Raw genomic sequence first — 23506 nt, forward strand, 5'->3', positions numbered from 1 at the left:
CCTGCTGCTATGTCTTAGAAAAATGACATTTTTTTTCTTTTTGGTAATTTCAGCTGAAAACAGTATAATTATTAGTAAAAGACCATGGTTTGAGAATGGATCAAAAGACGATCAGAGTGGGACTTCAACATGATGACCCAGCTTCTAATGGCTATTTAACCCCAGAGTACTATCACTGGGTGATTTTCACACGAGCAGAAGTATTCACATTAATTTCAATATGTTGCATTTTTCTGAGTGTCATGGGTCCCTGTGTAAAGTCTCATTTCCCAGGAATAGGTGGACAAAAGAAGTCTCCAGAATCATTTTTTAAAGAATTTTTTCTCCACAAATTCCTAATTTTTCAGTAATTTTGCAGAATGTTTTAGGATCTTCCTGTTTTTATTTTCCATTTTGTTACATAAACCACAGTTGAAATAAAACTACTCTAATGTATTATGTGTTGTTATATTTTGACCTATTTTTAATGAGATATACTTTATATTGGGTATATTATATTGATTAAAATTTCCCGTCAACAGTGATGGTGTAACTTAAAAGAGTGAAAGTGTTCAAGGGTTAAGGAATCGCTACATCTCAACCCTCAAAATTTGCTTCTAACCTGTAAAAGTTTGCTCACGCCAACAGGGAGCCTCACTTTCTACCATGTGATGACCTCCATGGCTACATGCGAGGGTGGGTCCTCCATCATTTCCTTTAGTTTTCGAAAGTCTACTTTTACACCCAGTGTAAGCGTATTTGAAAGGCCTATACCATGCAAAACCAAGATTTTAAGTTTTTAGGTGTATTTTGATATTCATTCCTCACTATAAACAACTCCAAAGCTATATTTTGATCCATTCATACATTTCTGAGTAATCCTCTAAAAACCTGCTCTCTGAGCACCAGCCCCTCCCAAACCCACAAAAACTACCAAGTTCTGAAACCGACAAGTGAGGAGGAATGAGAACAGCCCCTTCTAGGAAGAGTCTGTGCTGCCAGCACTGAACCCAGGCTAACACAAACACGCTTTCTCCGTGCAGCCAGCGTGATCAGCAAAACGCTTTCATTTTATAGACACAATACCGTATATCTTCCAATAGTAGTCCGACGTTTATTCCAGAAATGTGGCAGCCAGGCAGGCGTTTATTAGAGACAGGCGTCTATAGCAGACCAGTGTTTCTCTCATCACAGACAGAATGATGATGCTAATGGGTTCATTTTCTGGTCAAATTTGATCACAAAATGCAAACACCACCAGTTTTCACCACATTTCAGGATTTATTGAAACGATGAGAACATTGTTCTGATTATCACTGGGTGTTAATGTTTCTGTTCTCTTTGATGCATCATCAATCTCTCTATTAAAAATCCTCTTCACTTTCATGTGAGTCATTTTCCTAGAGACACGCCCAATTTCTGTCTTCGCTCAGTAATCCATGTTTAAACCAGGTCTTCTGATTTGTCGCTCTCTTTCTTGGCACCTCCACCAGGAAATCATTTGCTTAGCTCTGTTTCCTGGAGCCGTCTTCTCTATATCACCATCTGCTTGCTCCGTTCTTGGACACGTTTTGGATCCACCTTAAATGTGGTGCAGATTCCTCACCAGAATGGTCTTTGGCGTCTGCCACAGCACGAAGTTTCAACACTAAATCAAATGAGCATTTCTTGGTCACCACTACACAATACAAATACCACAGACACCCAGCGTCTGCAGGACTCAGGGACGATGGGGGGGTCTTTAAGGACTCCGGCGTCTAACAGTAACAAACGCCTGTCAGGCCTTTGGAAACAGGACACAATTGGAAGATATACGGTATGCACAACCATCTTTGCAAAAGTTTGGATGTTTGCTTTCATTGGTGAAACTCAGACTCACTTCTGAGATCAGCTCTATGATGTCATGAAATGGGCGACACCCACTTCTGGGTAGGGAAAGAGTTCATGAAAATAACTCATTGTTCATTCAAAAATTGTTCTTTAGAGTGACAAAGGTAATATATATTTTAAATGAATATAGTTTACTGTGGAAGCTTTAACAATAGCATGGTAGAGGCCCTTTAAATACAGAACTGTTTACATTTCTGTTGTTACAATTTGTGGTCACAGCCGGCGGTCTGAGTCAACATGAGCCAAATACATGCTACATTTTAACGTAGAAAACCTAAAGAAAACTCTTTGTCTTGTGAGTTGAAGCTGCCACATTTCTCAAGAACATCTTACGTTGATGCTTCATAAATGCTGACTTTAGCACACTTGGGTGAAGGGACATTGGAAGACATTACACATTAAATATATTTCAGTGGTTAAATAGTGGATAAAAGAAGGAAAAGAATTACAACAGGGATGACAAAGGATGTGAAACAAAGAGAAAGAGGATGTCCAATTCCATTCAGTTTTCTGGTGCAGAGTGGCAGCTGTTCAGCCAAGAAACAACATCATTGACCATCAAAGACCATGAAGGTGCCTCTGCAACGGACTAGCTAGCTGTCCATGGTGGAATGAAAGTGTCCATAAACATAAGGAACTGAAAGATTCAGAAGTGGACCAAACTCAGTCTCTGAAAATGGAGAAACATATCAAGCGAAGTTCAGATTTAAGATGATTGAGTGATTAAGAACTTGTTTGCATGGGCTGCATGGTGGAGCAATGGTTAGGACTCTTGCCTCCCAGCAAAAAGGTCCCAGTCCAAGTCTCAACTGGGGGACCTGAAACACTGTCTAGAAGCATGGTTAATTGGTTACTCTAAATTGTCCCTATGTGTGTGATTGAGGCCCTGGACAGACTGAACCTGTCCAGGATGTATCCTGCCTTCACGCATCAGTCCGGGTTAGACTCCAGCACCCCCGTGATCCAGAAAGGGACAAAACAGGTTTAGAAAATAGATAGATGGAACTTGTTTGGTACTTTACTTTGACCCCTGTTTGAAATCTATTTCAATTATTTTTAAAAACCACTAAATTTTAAAATGAATGGCAGGTTTTGTTGAAGACAATGATACATTTCTAAATAACATAGTTTCTAATGTGTTAACACAAGTAGTTCTTTAATAGAAAATGGATATCAGATTTTTTTTTTTTGGGGGGGGGGGGTGTTAGGGAAATGGCTTTGCTTCATCAAAGCCCGAAGGTCTTTACAGTACCATTCCCACACTAAGGCGGGACCAGCAGGAGCAACGTGGAGTACAGGGTCTTGTCCAGGGACACTTTGGCCCAAAGGAAGAGTTGGAACTGGATCTGCAACCTCACTAGGTAATAAGAACTTCCTCTGCACCACAGTTGCATGGGCGGAGCAATAGTATTTTTGTGTTTAAAAAAAGCAATAAAAGAAATTAATAACAATTGTTTTATAAATACTGGATTACTTTCCCCACAAAATTCTTGCTCAGGGAAATTAAAATATACTCCAAGCTTTGGAATCAAAGAATGTTCCTTAAGTGTCCGGACTCCACCTGAGCTGTCCTCATTTTAAGGAGCTCTCCTCTGATCACAGGAAGTATTTCTGTTTCTGTAGTTTACGTGGAGTTAGTTGAAGGATGTGGAAAGGCTGTTTGTTCAGGTGGACTTTAAAAAGGATCATAGCTCGGAAACAGCAGCTCACCGTGGGGATGCAGCGGCAGGAGCTGACAGAGTCGTTGGCTCCCGTCCAGTGATGAAAGTCCGGATACTCTCCCCTCTTCAGGTAGTACTGGTTTCCAGTGTAGTTGGGTTTCTCGTAGATCATGAAGCAGCCACTCCGAACCTTAATGGAGCTGCAGCGGCTCAGCTTGCTCAGCAGATCCGCACAGTCGCTGGAGCACTCAAAGTGTTTCCCAGAGAAGTTCTTGTCTTCATAGAAGATGATCTGAATGTAAATTGAACACATTTGTGTAATTAGGCAGTAAAACTGCACAAATAAAAAAGGTAGACATATATCAAAGAAGAATGCTTCTTTCTTATGTTGAAGTAAATATCAGCATCATGTCCACCTCCATTCTGCCTGCTCCTCCTGACTGAGGCCTTTCCCCATCGGATCCATCTGTCTCCATGAAGAGACTCCCAGCTGTCATATAGTAAATGTAAAACGCTGAGTCTGCATGTGCCATTCACAGCAGGTTTTTCTGGACGTGTTGTCCTGAAGAGATGTTTGTACAGGTGAGAGTTGACAGGCCTGCTGTCATTCTGGAGTCTGGTGGTGTTTCACTCCAACATTTACTTTCACATCAAACCAAAGTCAGTTCAAGGCTTCAACTTTCCCTTTCCTCAAACTTATTTTATATTTAAACGACACAGAAAACTTTCACTTTTTTGTTGAGGTTGATGTCTACATTTTCATTGGGTACATAATGTAAATATGAAAATGATTTCTCCTTAACAAATCTTTTTCCCTCTATAGGTTTGGACCTTTCAGTCAGACTTTACCAGTCTTTGATTTCACCTGCACCACTGCCCCCTGCTGGAGAGGCTCCAAATGAAGCCATTCAGAGAAAACCCCGTCAGTGATCTATCTGTAGAACTGTGAACATGATTCATATCAAAGTAAGAAAACATCGACAAAGCAGAAGGTCGCCAACAAATGACTTTTTTTCCAGATGATCAGAAGTTGGTACTGTGCTGTGCTGAGCCAGGGACAGCATGATCTATGGCTTTTCTCCAGTCTGCTCCTGCAAACGCTCCGAAACATCCAACCTGACATCAAATAGATCCACTCTTATCTATGAAAGAAAACCTGTCATCTTGGAGCTCAATTTATTTTGTAGGTTTCCCTGATAAAAGGTGCACAGCAGACAACAACCCAGACGAAAGTTGGTGTGTTTAATATTTTATTCAGCCCTTGAATGTGGGTGAGGGTGTCAGACCGTGACCAGGGGACACCTGCTGCAGGAACAGCTCTGAATCCTTCTGGGCACAAGCTTCTGTTCGCTCCTCAGAGTTCTGTGAGCCGCCGGATGGAACCGATCCTGGAGCTCATCGCACTCCACTCCTTGTAGCTGCTGTACCAGCCGGGCTTCAGGTAGAAGTGGCGCCCCCTGTAGTGGGGCTGCTCATACAGCAGCCAGTGGCCATCAATCACGTTGCATGAGTTGAAGTGGAACAAGCGAAAGCGGTCCATGAGGTTGGGGCAGTCGTCCATCAGCTCCACCATGTCACCTCTCATGTCAAAGTGCTCATAAAGCCTCATCCGGAAGTTTCCAGTGTACTGAAAGTGAGCAGAGGAGAAGAGTATGAAGATCTTCATCAGAGTAACTGCTGCCCTTACCAGTCTAACTGAACTATGTACTCTCACTGCTGTAGGACTGAACGGAACTCCACAGAGGACAGACTTTACGCCCACGTTAGATCCACCTTATGCCCACTCTATCCACACTTTACATTCGGCTGACGCCCACCTTACATCAGCTTTATACCCGCCTTACACCCTTCTTTTACCCACTTTATGCTTGTTTACATCTGCCTTACACCCACTTTACACCCTTACATCTGCTCTACATCTGCCTTACACCCATCTTATGCCCACTTTATGCTTACATTCATCTTATTTCCATTTTACGCTCTTTTCATCACATGATTTTTTCAGCCGATAACAGCATTTAAATGCAAGCAGTGAAACATATCCATGAATGTTGCTATTAGCTAAAAGTGTGAGTCTACCCCAAAGCCTCCTTGCAGTTCAGAGTTTTAACTGAACTTAAAGATTGACTTGAGAGAAAATGAGGAGTGAAGGGATGAACGTCCTGTATGGAGATCATCCTTATACCAGCAGAGACCAGGTTAGCTGGTATTAACAGTAAGGCAACAGGTAACAGTGTAGAACAAAAGTAAACACAAGAAATAGATTTTAAAAGATAATATTCTCATAATATTATCATGGGTGAATGAAAGCAACTTTGGGAAATTTTAGGCCTAATCTGTCCTGCTTGTTGGTACAGCACAAGTATCAGTAAGGGATCATCAGTTTTTGTTTCAACCAATTTGGTGAGAATTGAGGGAATTATTGGGAAGAACCCATCGTTGATAATCATCTTAACTTTATAGAGAACATTTCCTCCTGTTCCCCTGCATACAGATCTCTATAATACCAGGAAAATCCCAGTTGGGATGACCCGAGCACCAAACATGCACTGGCACTGTTTTTCCAAGGATCCAATCGCTGAGTTAGGAGAAAGAATTCCAGACATGCTGAAGAAACTGTGTAAAACATTGTCCACAACAACAACAACAACAAAAAAAAGAGATATGAAGAAAGACTTCTCTGACATTCTGGAGAAGGTTGGCTCTCTTAAAACCTCAGTAGTGCTCCCTTCCACCAGAAAGAAGAGGAGATGAGGGTATAAGCAGGTTGAGCTATGAAGCTGCCCTTTCTTTTTATCTTGGTACCACAAACGTTGTTTTAGGGCAGATTGATAATGCCTTAGCAAATCAGGACTCATGTCTCCAAACTCCTGTGGCTCCTGTGTCATTCAGCTTCATGTTGATGGGACAAAACTAACAGGGATCTGTTCAACCCCCACCTTGAGCCGGACACAGGAACACAATAGGAGACTCTCTGGATCTTCACTGGACTCTACAGCCCACGAGAAAGATCTGGTATAAAGATGACGCTCCATCCAGGCCTTTCACGCCTCACTTTCTCTCACTGTCAATCTTTAAGACCAGTTAAAAATCTCAACTACTGGAGGAAACCAACTTCTCCAACAAGCATGGAATGGATACAAAGACTTACACAAGTTTATTTACGGAGAAGCTAACTGCTAAACTCCAAATAAAAAGGACTTCTTTACACAGAGATGGACTCGTGTAACAATGTACCAAGGAAACAACATATCAACCCTTTGTTGAGAAATCTTCTGTTTTTTTAATATTGTAATGTATATAAATGAGCAATAAAGTACAGTTCCAAAAAACAAACTCTGAACTGAAAGGATGCTGTAGCGACACAACAAAGTCCTGCCTTTCACCCCCCCCACCCCCGCACACACAGTCACCTTAACAGCACCTTCTTCAAAAAAGGAAAAGATGTAGCAATAAAACACAAACTTCATGTTGCCATCCTAAGACCTCAGTCACGTAAAGTGTGTACAACACGCCTGCGTCTCACCTGCTTCACCCTTACTTACCTGTAGTGTTGTAGAAGTGTTCCCACTCCCACCTGTGGCCATGAGCTGTGCTATACCTGCTGGTCAGATGTTGTACATTCTAATACCTACCTTTAGCTGTCCATTACTTCTTTGTGATACATTATAAATATTATCAGTGCTTAATATCATATCATTAAAACAATTGTGCTTGTACAGCCAAGAAAACAGTCTTCCAAGATTTCCTGGATCAGCTTTCTCCTAAGAGTGCTGCTCTTCTGGCAGAAGAGTGAATGGAGAGGACGACTGCTGCTGCTGCTGTGATGGGCACTGGCAGACCGTGAGCGCTGGCAATACATGTGTGAGGAAGAGCTCATAAAATCCTACTAAATAACTGAACTGTGCAACAGTTTCTATCTAAATCTGCATTCATTACTCCATCCACCTTGATGTCCTCCTACTCTACATCCATGACCCTCAACATCCTGTTCACTGTTCCTCCTCTCAACGAGTCCAAACCATCTGCATCCTTGCATTTACAGCGATAGAATGAGATGTCTAGCCATCGATGCTTGGATTGAATGGAGTAATTGGAATTCTAAAACATGTTATGTTTGTAAAAACTTACAGCGGGGATCACGCGACAGGATCTGACGCAGGGGGCCATGCCAGTCATCCCCGTGAAGTCGGGATACTCTCCCGTTCTCATGAAGAACTGGTTCCCCGTGAAGCCCGGCTTGTCGTATATCATGAACAGGCCGCTCTCCACGCGGATGGAGTGGCAGTGGTCGAACATGGTAAGCAGCTCAAAGCAGTCGCTCATGCACTCGTAATTCCGACCTCCAAAGTTTCTGTTCTCATAGAAGATGATCTAAAGGAGAAAAATGAGCAGATCATAAATGACTATTCACAAGAGAGAAGCTTCACAATAGAAAGCTGTGAAGGAAAATCTCAAACCTTTCCCATGATGCTCTCTGGCAGCAAAACCCCTTTCTGCACTTCTTCTGTCACAACATAACCACGTTGTGGGCTTCAGCTGGAGTGGCCTGATGCTGCTGTGTTGACATTCACGTGTTGTCAGCAAAGTGGCGGGCAGCTTCCAGCATGAGCCAGAGCACAAACATCACGGGAACAATGACTTCTTGTTTGTGTACCACAGGCTCCTTCCAAATACTGTTTAGGATTAAATATTGATGGAGCCTAAAAGAAAAACACGAACAAAACTCAATAACACGACTGTGAAATGAATCCTGAGGCAAAATAAATACGTGGATTTCATTAATTCAAAGCCATGTGTGACTGAAGTCAGAAATGTTTCTTATTTCTGCACCAAAGAGAAGTATTATTAGTTTTATTTAATTGCACACTGGACAGGTGGATCGCCCACGCTCCCACTCTTGGCCGTGGACCACGCCCCCGACACCACCCTGCATGTCTGAGTGAGAGTGATTCCTGCTGGGTCGTCTGTCCTCCTGGTCGTGGTCTGCACTTCTGCTTCGTCTTGATTATGGACTTCATCATCACTCGTCCCTCAGCTCCATCTGAATGAACTCTTTTAGATACATAGTTGTAGAAGCTAATCTTTCTTTAACTGTTCTGGTATCGCCTGTCCGTCCTGGGATAGGATCTCTCCTTCATGTGGGAATCCCTAAGGTTTCTTCTTTTTTCCTGACTCAGGTTTTTTAGGAGTTTTTCCTTACCGGGAGGGAGGGTCTAAGGGCAGGGATAACCAGTTTATGTAGTCTGTTAGTTTTTAGCAATTGTTCATATTTTATGATTGGTTTTCTGCATCTGTAAAATTACCTGCATAAAGCAAATGAGGCAAATTTTCTTTGTGATTTTGGGCTATATAAATAAAGTTGAGTTGAACTGAACCGTCACCCGCACTCTCAACAACATCACTCTTTCACTTGTCTATGTAACTAAGATGCCATCATCCATCCTCGTTGGAAGAGTAACTGTGAAGATCTGTTCCTAACACTCTGGTTTTGGTCCTCTGAAACAGATGTGCCATGTCATGGTGAGGTACTGAGGAATGTGCCCCCCCCCCCTCTGGGTCTAGACCAGGTACAAGTCCTCTAGGGTGACTTGTACCTGGTCTCCTTAGACTTTAACACAAGTTTTTGGTCATTCCACAGTGGGGTAGCCTTAAAAGGCCTCAGTCTGTTCATCACGATGGGTCTTTCTGTCTTGAAAACATGCTTAATTCAAGAAAGCTTCTAGCTACACTTGGTGTAAAGCTGATGAGACTTAGTCAAAGCCTGTTGTTAGGCATAAATCCCTTGTCTCGCTTTACATTTTAATGTCAGGCTGTGTTTAAGCAACTCTGGTCCATCACTGAATAATGTTGGTGCTCCTGTAGGTTGTAGACTCAGGTTCACAGAGTGGTCGATGACCCTGATATTTCATGCAATCCACCGAGTGCCCCATACAGGTTTGATTATTCTTCACCTGCAGACGGCCCACGTCTGCCCATAAGAAGTTAGGACAAAGGCCTTACATGAACGACCACATTGAGTGAACATCTAAACCAGGGTCACCAACCTTCTGAGAACTACTTCATGGGTACTGAGTCCAACGAAGGGCTATCAGTTTGAAATGACAAATAAAAACTCTGATTTCTCACCATAATTATCAACAGTGACAACAAGCTAGGAAACAAATGTTAATATTCAGAACTTTATTAATCTCAGTAATTGTTACATTTTCAGATGATCATTTACGTCACTACATTTCATGGTGAAAATGTCTCATTTTCACTATGTTGTACCATGTTTATCAATTATGTAATGTTAAAGAAAAATCAACTTACACATTTTGAACTAATGACCAAATCTGCAGCATTTTTAACTAAATTAATGATCTTTGAACTGGAGTAGGTCAAAGGTCACCAAAACTTATCTAAAGTTCATGAATCATGGACATATTTTTAAGATATTTTAATTTTTAAATCTATGTAAATGCAAGTGTAATATAAAAAAATAACAATAAAATGTACTTTTAGACGCAGCTCACAAGTGAGTTGTTCTATTTTTAGAAGAGACCTGCAGGCAACTTGTGTGGCCCTGGGGGTAACCTTGTGCCCGTGGGCACCACGATGGTGACCCCTGATCTAAACATTCTGCTGAATCTTCATATGTCCATCCTTTCTTCCAGCTGTTGGCATGCTGTCCATCACAACTTACTGTCAGTGATAATGCATGCTGCTCATCTTGTGAACATAAAATCGTGTCTAGAAAAAAACAACGGCTGACGTTACCAAGCACAGAAACTGATGGACAGTCATGTTGGTCACATGTAATACATCTGGCCAAGATGCACATTGCTTAAGCAATGAACGCAGCAAATATTATTGGCAATGTAACAGTACAAGTGTCTATGCTGTGTTTGTGTGTGCACGGGTTTGTGTTTTTTTTATATGCAGATGTCTACCTTGTGTGGTTGTGTGTTTAAATGACTTCATTATTCTTGTACTTGTTACTCTTTTAGGTTTTACTTGATAAATATTTCCCTTGGTACTTTTTTCAAGAGTTTCCTTCTAAAATAAACAAATGCTACAAGTGAAGCTGAAGACAGCAGCAGGAGGTTGTTGGTTTAAAGCTGTGTGCAGCCAGAGAAGAGTAGAGGAGGCAGCTTCAATGCGTTAAAGGCCAGTCTCCAGCTTTACTGATTAGTTGCTTCAAAACATGCTCATTTGAAACAAAATGTCCTTTTATAAAACCAGTTAGTTTCAGCAGCTAAAAACATGTATGCATAAGCAGAGGAAATGGTTTCATGCAGCTCCATTTATTGAGTTCTTCATAACAAGGTCATCCTTGTGCTAGCGTGAGCAGGGATTAACCTGAATGTCCAGAAACTGATTAAAAATCAGTGATTCTGCGGAAGGAGCCGGTGGTGGCACAGGTGGCCCCCCAGTCACTAAACTTGCGGTACTCTCCGGGCCTCATGAAGTACTGGCGGCCCCTGTAGTTGGGGTGCTCATAGAGGGTCCAATAGCCGTCCATGACGTTGCAGGAGTAGATGTCACGGCTTCGGAAACGCTCCTGAGTGGATTCACAGTCTTCGCTGAACTCCATCATCTGACCCTGGAAGTTGGGGCGCTCGTAGATGCGGATGCGGTAAGGCCCCTCACTGGTCTGGAGGGTGACAGCGATAAGGGGTGTGGTTTGAGATGACAGCTTCACACACAAACGTCAAACCAGAAGCTTGACACAACTGGAAGAAACTAACAGTAACTATTTCAGCAGAAATTCTGAGGACTGCAGGGGCGTCCATTTTCACACTGACATTAGACTTTATACATCTGTCAGCAGGAAAAGTTAATGAAGTTTTGGGGCCTGGATTTACAAGAAGGAAGTTTCTTTCATCATTTTTCAAACAAAGAAGTATTCTAGTTTAACCGTCTGCTGTCTCCATAAGTGAGGACTCACATAGGAGAAGGTACGGCAAGACCGGATGGTGTCGTTGTAGCCCATCCAGCGCTGGTAGTCTGGGTACTCCCCTCTGGTCAGGACATACTGGTAGCCTGTGTAGTTTGGTTTTTCATAGAGAACCCAGCAGCCGCTCTCCACCTTGATAGAGTTGCAGCGGCTGAAGTGGGGGTGCATGTCGGGGCAGTCGGTGTCGCACTCATAGGAGCTGCCCTGGAAGTTCCTGTCCTCGTAGAAGATGATCTGAACGTGCAGAAAACAAGAAGGTCAAAACATCAAAGTACTTTCTGAGGAAAGAAAATTCAGGTTTGCTTTTTCCAAAAATGATATGTGAGAGCAGGAGGTCTGTCACCTTACTGCTCATCCTGGGAAAGTCCTGCAGCCTGTCACAGATGGAAACGGTTTCTTCCCAAAGCAGGACCAACGCTGCGCTATATAAACCTCAATCAAAGGGTTAGCAGATCCCACTGCAGCCGTTTTTTCATTGAGAGGGGATTTAATGTGCCAGCATGGCTGCCAAGAGTCCTGATCCAGGCCATAGAGTGGAAATCCCTGAATCATCATGATAAAGTCCTACAGTGCAAATAACTGACCTGCTGTGCCCTCTTTATTGATATGTGCACGAGACGCGCTTTAATCCACTAATCCACCATCAAGAGATTCATCTTTGCAGGCAGGAACGTGTTCAGCAGAGAGCGGCACCGCAAAGAAATCCAGAAGAGCGTCTGGCATGCAGAGACACTACGACCAAGAGGCCTGGAGGAATGTGTGCAGGAACTGTATATTCACCCAGAGGGAGATTCTCTTTTCTGCTTTCATTACTGGTCAGGGAAGCCTCTCGTTCATCTAAGTTTGTTCCTTGAAACATTCAAGGAAGAAGATTTTAAGTCCAGTTGCTTTGACTCAACTTCATTACTGTAAGTTTGACTGTCATTTGTCTTCCAAAGACAAAATTGGGATACTTTTGGCTCTTTTTTTCACAGGAAAAATGAAGCGGACCAAATCATCTGGAAAAAGGACACGTCACCACAGATCCTCTTCCTCTGTGGTCTGAGAAGAAGCTCCACAGCTCCTCACTGAACCTCAATAATCAGCAAATCATGATTCCCACTTGTTTTTATTAGTGTACTTTAACTTTTTGGTGCAGAGTACAAACACAAACATTTGTGTACATGCAGGAAATGAAGAATTTTTTTTTTCAGCTGGATGTTTGTGATTTCTGTCACCGTATTTATAAATGTTATTACAAGAAACTTGAGATTTGCCGATATACGCGAGACAGAAAAAAAAAAAAAAAAAAGGAAGAAGCTCATGCTAAAAGGTTCAAACAAAGCAGACAAGGATAGTAACAGGCTTCACTCCAGCAGAGAGTCCTCTGAAGCCTGATGGTCCTCCGGGTCTCTGCTGTCCTCCTGAGAGCAGAGGAGAGGTTTTACCAGCAGAGGGCAGCACAACATCTATGTTTGAAAGAAGGCCCCAGAGAAGAGAGAAGTTGTGAGGATGACTCACTCTGAGGACAAACTCTGACGGGGAGGAACATGAGGATGATGCAGCTGCTGGTAGGAGCTGTGCGCTGGTCTTTGTGCGCTCAGAGAGCCACTTCTTCATCCTGCGATCTGCAAGTTCAAACTTCAAATCAAATCAAACTTTTTTTGTATAGCACCTTTGCAAAAAAAAAAAAAACAATCAAAATTTAAAAACAAAGAACAAGACATTTCCCACCCAAACAATGACATCAACCCCCCCAACACACACATACACACACACACACGTACAAGCACAAGCACACACCATGGTAAAAAATAAAAATAATTATAATAATCACTAAAATAATGCAAAGTAGATATCTGGCTTTGTACTGAAGTGAGGAAACAATATTTTAGGGACCTGTCCACACAAGTGACCCCAAATCAAGTTCACAGAGTAGGCTACTACAGGACCCCCCAGATCCGAGCAAAGACCCAGACCCGGGACGTCCCACTGCAGCGACCCCGTTTACTGAGAAAGGTCAATCACTGATGTGGAGGATCCCTCAGAGGAAGACACTGGAGTTAAAAATATGAAAGGAACAAAATAGAATATATAAAATTAATAAATAAAAACAGATATAAATAACCAGACAAGTAAATAAGTAAATAGACAAGACAAAAACCAGTAAAGGTAAAATAAAAAACTATATATAAATTGAGTAAAAAGAGAGCATAAAAAAATAATATCAAAAAACTTTCAAAATTTAACTAAAAGCCAAGTTAAAAAGGTAGGTTTTGAGCCTCCCTTTAAAAACGTGAACAGTCTCTGCGGCCCTGAGGCATTCTGGGAGGTGGTTCCACAGGCGAGGTCCATAATAACTGAATGAGGCCTCGCCGTATGCTTTAGTTCTAACTTTTGGTATCACCAAAAAGCCTGTTCCAGGGGACCTCAGGGTCTGCGAGGGCTCATTCCTTAAAATCATATCAGATAAATAAGAGGGCCCAATATCATAAAAACATTTATAAACCAATAAAAGAATTTTAAAATCAATTCTGAATTTCACAGGGAGCCAATGCAGCGATTTTAAAATCGGTGTAATGTGTTCCCGCCCCCTGGTCCTCATCAGCACGCGTGCAGCTGAGTTTTGTAATAGCTGAAGGTTTGATATCCTTTTTCTGGGAAGACCAGAGAGCAGGGCATTACAGTAATCTAGTCTACTTGAAACAAAAGCATGCATTAGCACCTCTGTGCTGGCAAGAGAGAGGAATGGGCGGACTCATTTTTAAGATGATAAAATCCTGTTTTTGTTATGTTTTTAATTTGTGGAATAAAATTAAACTCAGAGTCGAAAATCACGCCCAGGTTTCTCACGCATTGAGAAGTTTTGTAGTTTTTTAGTTTAGATAAAACAAACTCAAGTTTCATTAAAGTGAAGTGAATGTTGTTCCTTTAGTTAAAAAAGTCACTGAAGAGAATACTTTCTAAATGTAAAGAGATGTGACTAAAACTCTATTCAATTATGAGCATGAACATTTTCCCCATCTTATTTTTTTACACAGCAAAGGAATGTTAATTAACCCTTTAAGACAGGAGCTCCACTGTTTATGTTCTTTAATTTACTGTAGCTTCTCAACCATAAACACCATCATTCCAGCAGATTCTGAAGGAGAAAAGCATGAGCCACTTTTCTCCTTCAGAATCTGCTGGAATGATCATCGTAATGGTTGAAAAGTTACAGTTTGTTAAAGATTTTGTGTTTAGGCATCACTGACGACACCTCAGGCGTTAAAGGGTTAAATATAATATCATGAGATTCATGGAAATGCAGGTTATTTTTTGCCCGTGAAGTGAATGACATGCATGCCCCCTCCGCGCTCTGCTGAAGTGCTCACACAGACTTACTGTGCTTCCTGGAGTGCAGCACAGCTTTGTAAGACGCCAACATGGCAAACGGGTGGTGGGACAGAGTCAGGGGGTACACAATGGCGCCCTGGGGCTAACAGACAAAGCAGTGGGGAGGGATGTCTTTAAGGAGGATAAAAACGAGGCTCCAGCATGCTTCAAACCCGGTCAGAGTCGGTACCTGGGACTGATGGCTGGGATACAGAGCTGCGGGTTTGCAGCTGTACAGACCCAGGATCTGCTCCAGCGGGATGCTGCTCTGAAACACAGTCTGCTGTCAGCTGGAGAAGGATTGTGATTTTACTTCTCCAACATGTCAATAACAATTCAGGAAGGAAACAATAGAAATCTAAAGAAAAAAAAATCATTTTGAAAACATAATATTAACATAAGAATGGAAACATTTCTGACAAAATGTGGACATGTCGGTGAAGGAGCGGGCAGAGGCTGAGCGTATTAAAGCCCTTTTACTTTTCCTGCTAGTTAAACAACACATTTTCATATATCAGCATGTCATCAAAGAAAATAATGACAATTGAATCAACATTTTCTGTATCACCACCATTCTTAACATTGTTGCAAACCTCACACACAGACTACATACATTGTCCTTAAAGTCCTTACTCACTAAACTGTGACCAACCATTTTTGTAAAGGGTTTTGAAGATATGAATGTTTTGACATTGCTTGTGTTTATTACTCAGACCGTTGCATAATTTTACCCCTGACACAGACGCACAATAACTTTTTCAGGCAGTTCTTATTATTTGGTCATTTCAAAGTTCTGTCGCCTCTCAGATTATGAGACTTCTCTTTGAAAAAAAAAGGTTTTGTACATTAATTGGTAAGACTTTAGTGAATGCTTTAACCCTTCTGCTCTCCTTGGCTTGTTTACATTAAAGTGGGGTCATCTGGACCCCACAAGACAGTGCGCTGAACTTCTTTCTATCATTGGTTTTTGAGTTTCACTAATGTCCATGGCAGACATAAAATCCTGTCCACCTTTGTCCACATTTGTCATGGAAGGAATCACACATCAATATGTGGGTGGAGTCATCTGGACCCCAAAGAGGTTAATAAATCCCCCCCCCCCCGGGATTAATAAAGTATACTGAATTGAATTGAAGAGAGCAGAAGGGTTAAAAAGAATTTGTGCTGTTTGTTATTTAACTAAATCATGTCGTTTCAGTAGTTTTGCTTGGAGAGAAAAGTTGATTTGAGTGTTCTAAAAATCCAGTTTTCCAGGATCACATTAACAGGCTATCACTCACATTTAGCCAGGAATTACTCAGCCCCTGCATCACTTAAAAAATGTATTCAATCCCCATTTGGTCCTTTGAGTAGAGTAAGAGTTCAAACAACCATAAAATCAGAGTCAGAAGCCGTTCAGAAACATCCTAAACGTATTACTTTTAAAAACATCTTTATAAGCCTGTTTTTCTTTTTGTCTTTCAGCTGCTCCATTCAGGAGGTAAACAACAGAAGTCAATCCTGTTGACTTGACTTTAAATTTCTAAATCAGAAATGAAGACAGTATGACCAAAAATGGAGGTGGAGGAGAAAAGGATGAAGTCACATGAATGATAACGAAGAAATGAATGTTTTGAATTGAAGCTTAAAAAAAGAGGTTGTTGCAAATCATTAAATACATTTGCTGAAGAGAATCAGAAGGTCTTACACAGAACACAGCTTTAGAATTCCCTACATTAAAATAATCAGACAGTTTCTGGTCTCTGAGAAGGAATCGTATCCTCTTTATCTTTAGAATCCTGATTTTTAGAGGCGCCAGAGGGAAATATCTGCCTCTATCCAACCGTCTCCTCTCACATCTGTCACCCTGATGTCCTTCACTTTATCTGTTTTACCCTCAATCTTCCCTTTTTCATGCCATTTTGAAAACCTGTCTTTAAATATTCACAATAGACTGTATTCTGTTGGACAGTTTTAGGTGTAGCTCGGAAAACAGGAAGTAAACATCAGCCATAACATTCTGGTTCACATCAGTTCCATGAGCTCCTTGAACCCGCTGCTATCTGCCTATTGACCCATGAGGTTCTACTTTATTAAAAAAATGTCTTGAGTTCAATTTTATAAACATCTTATTAACAGTGTTTGTTTTAGAACATTAACACAATAACAGTTTTATTCATGAATGCTATAGCTGACAAATGACTTGATCTCAATTTATTTTCCATTTATCTATAAAGCTCCTGGAAGCTCTTTGATGCCTCAAAGTTTTATCCAAAATTAATGAATCACTAAATCAGTAAATATCCTGGCTCATGGAGTTAGGCTTACCACTAGGTTACATTCACAACATGCAATGAGAGCAGGACAACTCCAGGAACCTCCTCTTTGGCTTTCCTCTAGACCTCTTCCCCGACATAACTAACCTCAGAATCCTTTTAGTTATCATCATCATCACCATCATCATCATTGTTCCTCCTCTCATGTCTAAACCATCTCCATCTGCTTCCCTGCATTGATCTCCAGAACGTCTACCATGATCTGTCCTTCTGATGGACTCCTTCCTGATCCATCCTGGTCTCTCCTAAAGAGAACATCTTCACCTCTGCTTCCTCCAGCTCTGCCTCCTGTCTCTGCATGAGAATCTAAACCAACAACATGGCTGCTCTCACCACCGTCTTTCCTTTCCTTCTTTAGTCACACATCACACCCGAAACCTTCCTCCACCCATTCCAACCTGCTAGCAGACGCCTCTTTATCTCTTTCCTAAACTCTGTTGTTCTGGATTGTTGGCCTGAAGAACTTTTCCTCCACCCTCTCCCCCTTCAGCCTCCACCTCACCAACTTATGACAGACAAGAAAAACAGACTTACTTAAAGAACATTAGAATAATAAAGGCAAAAGAGTGATGGCAATAATGGTTTCTAATACCTCCTAATGGAAAAATGATTGTATGTACTTCTTCAAAAAAGTAACTAAAAAAGTTTAAAAAACAGCAAAACTTGTGAAGTTCTGCATAAAAACTGTATCTAAAGCCTGAAAATGTAAACATTGAAGGTCTTCGCTCTCACAGTGTGATGTTTTTAAATTATTTAGACTCTTCATATCATTTTCTATTTGCATTAAACTCTTAAGTATTTTAATAAATTATAAAAGGGGAAAGAAACCAAAGAACTTCTGATGACAAATCATAGGTCCTGGTGACCTGCTCCAATGTTCAAGCAAGCTCAGTGAAGACACGCTTGGTCTTCATCACTTCAGGAAGCAGAGGAGGGATTCAGGATTCTCACAACTGTTTTTTTCTTAAACAAACTTTGTCTCATTGAAACTGATCCCCTGTAAGCTTGTCAGAAGTTCAGCTTTGTATGAAAACTACGACAACATACTCACCATAATGATTCCAGCAAAGGACGACAGGATCATGGCCTCCCGCTCTGAGCGGTCAGGATACGCTGGTCTCCCTATGCTGCTGGTGGCTCCACTGAAGAGTTCATTAAAGGAATCATGCTAACAACCATGCCAGGAGTTTGTATTAGAATCACTAATGACAAAATAAACCAACATCATGTCCAAGTTAAGTCTGCACCGCTCGTCCATTCTGTTCAGCCACCAGAAGGCAACGCTGAGAGCGAGATCATAGTGCGCCTGTAAGGAGACAGAGATTCCTCCTGCTTTAGCAGACATCAGCAGAGCTTTGATCACACCTGAATCTGCAAATGTACCAGGTCATCCAGCACCGAGGACACCCCTCTTCCAGCAGGGTCAAAGGACTTCTCCCTGAGCTTCTGTCCAATGTAATCAGAGCTGTTATAGGAGAGAAAATGGTCCTGCTGCTCTTATTCCAAATACACTGCTCACAAAAATTAAAGGAACACTTTTTTATTGGGCCTGGCATGAATTGAATTAAACCTGTCTGATAATTTTCTGGTTGGTTAACCAGCTGAGGGCCTCGTTAATCAATTTCAGCTGTATTGGTGTTCATGGAATTAACAACAGGTGCACTTCAGTGGCAACAATTAGAAAACCCTCCAAACAGGACTGGTGTTACATGTGGAGGTCATTTCAAGTTTCTCCCTCTTGATCTTTTTTGGCTGGTTTTCCACTCGTGCTGATTTTGGCTTGATAATTATCTCTACTGGCAGTATGAGGAGATTCCTTAACCCTACAGAAGTTGAACAGGTTGTCCAACTTCTCCAGGATGGCACATCCACACGTGCTGCAGCAAGAAGGTTTAATGTGTCTCCCAGCACAATCTCCAGAACATGGAGGAGATTTCAGGAGACTGGTGGTTATTCTGGGAGAGCTGGACAGGGCCGTAGAAGGTCCTCAACCCCTCAGCAGGACCGATACCTGCTCCTTTGTGCAAGACGGAACAGGCTGAGCACTGCTCGTGCCCTACAGAATGACCTCCAGAGGGCCACTGGTGTGAATGTCTCTACCCAAACAATCAGGAACAGACTTCATGAAGGTGGCCTGAGGGCCCCACGTCCTGTAGTGGGCCCTGTGCTCACTGCCCAGCACCGTGGAGCTCCACTGGCATTTGCTCAAGAACACCAGAATTGGCAAGTCCACCACTGGCGCCCTGTACTTTTCACAGACGAGAGCAGGTTCACCCTGAGCACCTGTGATAGACGTGAAAGAGTCTGGAGAAGACAAGGAGAACGTTATGCTGCCTGCAACGTGGTTCAACATGACAGGTTTGGTGGTGGGTCAGTGATGGTCTGGGGAGGCATATCCATGGAGGGACGCACAGACCTCTACTGCCTAGGAAATGGTGCTCTGACTGCCATAAGGTATCCAGATGAAATCCTTGAACCCATTGTCAGACCCTACGCTGGTGCAGTAGGTCCTGGTTTCCTCCTAATGCACGACAATGCCCGGCCTCACGTGTCAAGAGTATGCAGGCAGTACCTGGAGGATGAAGGAATTGAAACAATTGAATGGCCTTCACCATCCCCTGACTTAAACCCAATAGAACATCTCTGGGACATTATGTTTGGGTCCATTAGGCGCCGCCAGGTTGCTCCTCAGACTGTACAACAGCTCAGGGATGCCCTCACACAGATCTGGGAGGAAATGCCACAAGACACCATCCGTCGTCTCATTAGGAGCATGCCGCCACGTTGTCAAGCATGCATACAAGCTGGTGGGGGCCACACAAGATACTGAAAAGTATTTTGAGTTGCAGAAATGAAGTTTTGAAAAAATGGACTACCCTGCCACATCTTCATTTCACTCTGATTTGATGGTGTCTACACAATTGAGCCTCTGTAGGCTGAAAACTTTTATTTCCATTAAAAGACTTGGCATCCTTTTGTTCCTAAGACACTGCCCTGTCGTTATTTGTATAGATATCCAACTTCATATTCAGATCTGATGTATCTAATGTGTTCCTTTAAAGTGCTCCTTTAATTTTTGTGAGCAGTGTATACACACTCACTGGCCACTTTATTTGGCACACAAACTGCTCGTTAACATACATTTCTAATCAGTCAATCACACAGCAGTTCAAACTGAACATCAGAATGGAGGAGAAAGGTAATTTAAGTGACTTTGAATGCGGTATGGTTGTTGGTGCCAGACGGGCTGGTCTGAGGATTCCAGGAACTGGAGATCTACTAGTATTTTAACCCACAACCATCTCTAGGCTTTACAGAGAATGGTCAGAAAAAGAGAAAACATTCAAAGAGCAGCAGTTTTGTGGGTGGAAATGCCTTGTTGACACAAAAGTTCAGAGGAGAATGGTCAGACTGGTTCCAGCTGATAGAAAGACGACAGGAACTCAGATAACCACTGGTTACAACCGAGGTCTGCAGAAGAACATCTCTGAACACAAAACATGAAAGTATGGATCCATCCTGCCTTGTATCAACGGTTCAGGCTGGTGGTGGTGGTGTTATGGTGCGGGTATATTTTCTTAGAATACTTTGGACCCCTCAGTACCAACTGATCATGGTTCCAACCCCAGTCTACCCGAGTCTTGTTCTGACCATGTCCATCCCTTTATGACCACAGAGTTCCATCTTCTGATGCAACTTCCAGCAGGATAAGACTCCATGTCATAAACTGGAATCATCTCAGACTGGTTTCTAGAACGATGAGTTCACTGGACTCTAATGACCTCCACAGTCACCAGAACCAATAGAACCTTTGGGATGTGGTGGAACGAGAGATTATCATCATGGATGTTCAGTTAACAAATCTGCAGCAGCTGTGATGCTGTCATGTTGATATGGACCAAACTCTGAGGAATGTTTCTAGAACATTGTTGAATCTATGCCACCATGGATTTAGGCAGTTCTGAAAGGGATCCAACCCAGTACTGGCAAGTTGTACTTAATAAAGTGGCTGATGAGTGTATGCACAAATCATGTTTCAGGAGATCTACTCACATGAGGGCTTTGACTTCTCTTTTCAGCTGCTTCACTTCCATGATCTGAATAAAAGGTTTTCCAGGGAATCCTGCACAAATGCAACAGGAAAATCTCAATATCTATTTATGATGCCAAGAAAAACATGGACGAGTCCCAAGATAAAGAAGAATATGGAAGAGTCTCAAGAAGAGTCCCCTTTTTTCCTCATGAATAGGGACTCTTCTCTCGGATCACACTTTGATAATCCATCGGACATGAGCTTTCTGCAGATTTCCTACAGGAACAAGGTGAGAATTAGTATCAAATTAATATATACTTATTCTTTGTCATTTGATTTTGTTAATAATTATGGATTTTTAAATGCCCATTTATGTTGGTAGAGTTTAAATAGCAATAATAATTTGTAGACCTGTAGACCTCTGATTTCTTCAGGAGTGAAGCAGCAGCAGGCAGACCTTTCAGATTGGTTCTGAATTTAAAGGCATTATTTTATATTTTAATTTGTTTTTTTTCTCTTATTGGCTTATTGGATCTCCTGTAAAAAATGAAAAATTACATAAATATAAAATCTTCTATTTATTGTCATACATATGATTATATTCTTTGCACTCTAGTGTTTTGTTTTTATCATCTTAACTTGGCTGTTTGGCTCATGAAGTGAAACACACACAGGTAACAGGTTGATGAGGAGAATCTAATTGGTCTGTGTAAACCAGAACTCTTACTGGTTACTAGGGGATCAATAGATCATGTAAACTGTTTTATTTAAAAGCACCTCTCAAGAAACTCAAGGACACTGTACAAAGCTCGAGTCAATAAAATCAGAAAACTATCCAATGAAAACACAATAAAGATGTTTTGATGCTACGGAGGTCAGGAGGGAGAGAATTCCAGAGTTTGGGAGTCGAGCAGCTGAAGGCTCGACCCCTCCATGGTAACGAGTCGGGCTTGGGAACAGAGAGGTGGATAGAGACTACGAGAGGGAATGTCGATACGTAGCAGGTCGGAAAGAGGAGGAGCCAGGTTACGGAGGGCCTTAAGGTAAACAGCAGCAGTTTGAATTTGATTGTGGAGGTTATAGGAAGACAACTGCTGGAGAATGGGGCTGAAGAGGTTCTAGAGAAGATCTGGGCAGCTGAGTTCTGGACCGGTTGGAGCTTATTGAAGGTTTTTAGAAGCAGAGTGGACGGTGAGGGAGAGACAAAGGCAATTAATGTCACGTAAATGAAAATGGGCAGACCCAGCAATGTTATTGCTATGAGATTGAAAAAATAATAACCTTGTTGGTTTTCTATCTCCCTCTGTTCAAATGAACTTACCATTAAAGGCCAATCTGGATGAAAACTGTTTTTAACATACTTATGAAGCCTTTTCTGAAGGAAATGTTTAAAAGAATTTAAGATTAAAATTGTATTTCTATATATTTCTTTATTCAAATTGTGTTAGAGGTAAGGGTAAAAAAGGTAAAGGCAAAAGACACTAAACAAATGTCTCCAGCTTTTCTCAGGATCTGTGTATATGACACACATCTTTTTTAAAATGTGCTTTAAATACAGTGTTACTGATGCCAAAGTGGCTGCTCATCTGCTGCTTTTTCATCTTCTACTTCTAGAAGTAAAACCACGCTTTTTGACATGTCTATGGGAACGTGCAGTGACAATAGGGCCGCTGTTCAGAGGCCAGTAGGGCGTGTGGTCAGAGACCACAGATGAAGGAGCGCTGCTGCAGCAGCACTCCCCGCTCCAGCAGTTCCATCAGGTGCTAATCCTCTAACCTAGCATGCTTGATGTCAGGACTGCAGAGCGCGGCTTGTTACAACACGTCCACAGCACTGACACTTCCTCTTTGAAACCTGTGTCCTGCTGGTGTCGGTTCTGAAGCCTTTGGGAGCACATTTGTCTTCAACCGGAGTGCAGAGTTTAGCCAACTCGTCCTCTGCCATTAACTGTCAAACAGACACACATCAGCCGATGGTGGGAAATGAGCTACAGCCAGTTCAGACGACTTGGGTTTGTCTCCCGTCTCTGGTCTCTGACTGAAGGTTAAAGCTCTCAGAACAGACACGAAACCTCTTCATTCACAATGCATCACCTCATTGCAGGTAAATGACACCTGATGTACTATATCTTCACTCTCTCCATCAACAAACACAAACATCTGTCTTAGGAGGCGGGAACGCGGGTACTCACCGCACAGCACCGTGGAGAAGGCGGTTCAGGCGCTGCACCTGCTGGAGCTGCTGACACCTGCAGGAGACGGAACCTGGGATCTGTGTGGGTATGCATGGGGGGGGGGGCGGCACAGGGATCAGGTGTGCAGCTGCAGGTGAA

General features: G+C 42.2%; 4 protein-coding genes across 5 annotated transcripts in view; all 4 read right to left on the reverse strand.

The window, feature by feature from the left end:
• Positions 1–3984, reverse strand: part of LOC112137987 (gamma-crystallin M2) — a 10244-nt gene extending 6260 nt beyond the window's left edge. Inside the window, exons 1-2 of the mRNA XM_036209804.1 lie at positions 3947–3984; positions 3580–3822 (exon numbers count right to left, since the gene is read on the reverse strand). Of these exons, the coding sequence (XP_036065697.1) occupies positions 3580–3822; positions 3947–3952 (249 nt within the window). The 5' untranslated portion in view covers positions 3953–3984. The remainder of the gene's footprint in view (positions 1–3579; positions 3823–3946) is intronic.
• An 812-nt stretch (positions 3985–4796) lies between these two features.
• Positions 4797–8665, reverse strand: LOC112138001 (gamma-crystallin M3). Its single transcript, XM_024260555.2, has 3 exons — positions 7991–8665; positions 7662–7904; positions 4797–5157 (listed from the first exon to the last, which is right to left on the reverse strand). The coding sequence occupies exons 1-3, from the start codon at positions 7997–7999 to the stop codon at positions 4885–4887; spliced, it is 525 nt and encodes a 174-aa protein (XP_024116323.1). The 5' UTR covers positions 8000–8665; the 3' UTR covers positions 4797–4884.
• Positions 8666–10800: 2135 nt separating this feature from the next.
• Positions 10801–12410, reverse strand: LOC112137998 (gamma-crystallin M2). The gene is made up of 3 exons (XM_024260552.2): positions 11816–12410; positions 11464–11706; positions 10801–11169 (listed from the first exon to the last, which is right to left on the reverse strand). The coding sequence occupies exons 1-3, from the start codon at positions 11825–11827 to the stop codon at positions 10894–10896; spliced, it is 531 nt and encodes a 176-aa protein (XP_024116320.1). The 5' UTR covers positions 11828–12410; the 3' UTR covers positions 10801–10893.
• A 154-nt stretch (positions 12411–12564) lies between these two features.
• LOC112137988 (uncharacterized protein C2orf80) lies at positions 12565–23420 on the reverse strand. Of its 2 annotated transcripts, XM_024260539.2 has the most exons (8): positions 21195–22591; positions 18525–18606; positions 18365–18447; positions 18193–18283; positions 15017–15094; positions 14836–14929; positions 12973–13079; positions 12565–12875 (listed from the first exon to the last, which is right to left on the reverse strand). In XM_024260539.2, the coding sequence occupies exons 1-8, from the start codon at positions 21233–21235 to the stop codon at positions 12819–12821; spliced, it is 633 nt and encodes a 210-aa protein (XP_024116307.1). In that variant the 5' UTR covers positions 21236–22591; the 3' UTR covers positions 12565–12818. The 2 variants fall into 2 exon arrangements, with proteins under 2 accessions (XP_024116307.1, XP_024116305.1); XM_024260537.2 differs by having other exon boundaries at positions 12565–13079; positions 21195–23420.
• Between the last annotated feature and the right edge of the window lie 86 nt (positions 23421–23506).

The sequence above is a fragment of the Oryzias melastigma genome, linkage group LG21 (assembly GCF_002922805.2).
Source record: "Oryzias melastigma strain HK-1 linkage group LG21, ASM292280v2, whole genome shotgun sequence".
NCBI lineage: Eukaryota > Metazoa > Chordata > Actinopteri > Beloniformes > Adrianichthyidae > Oryzias > Oryzias melastigma.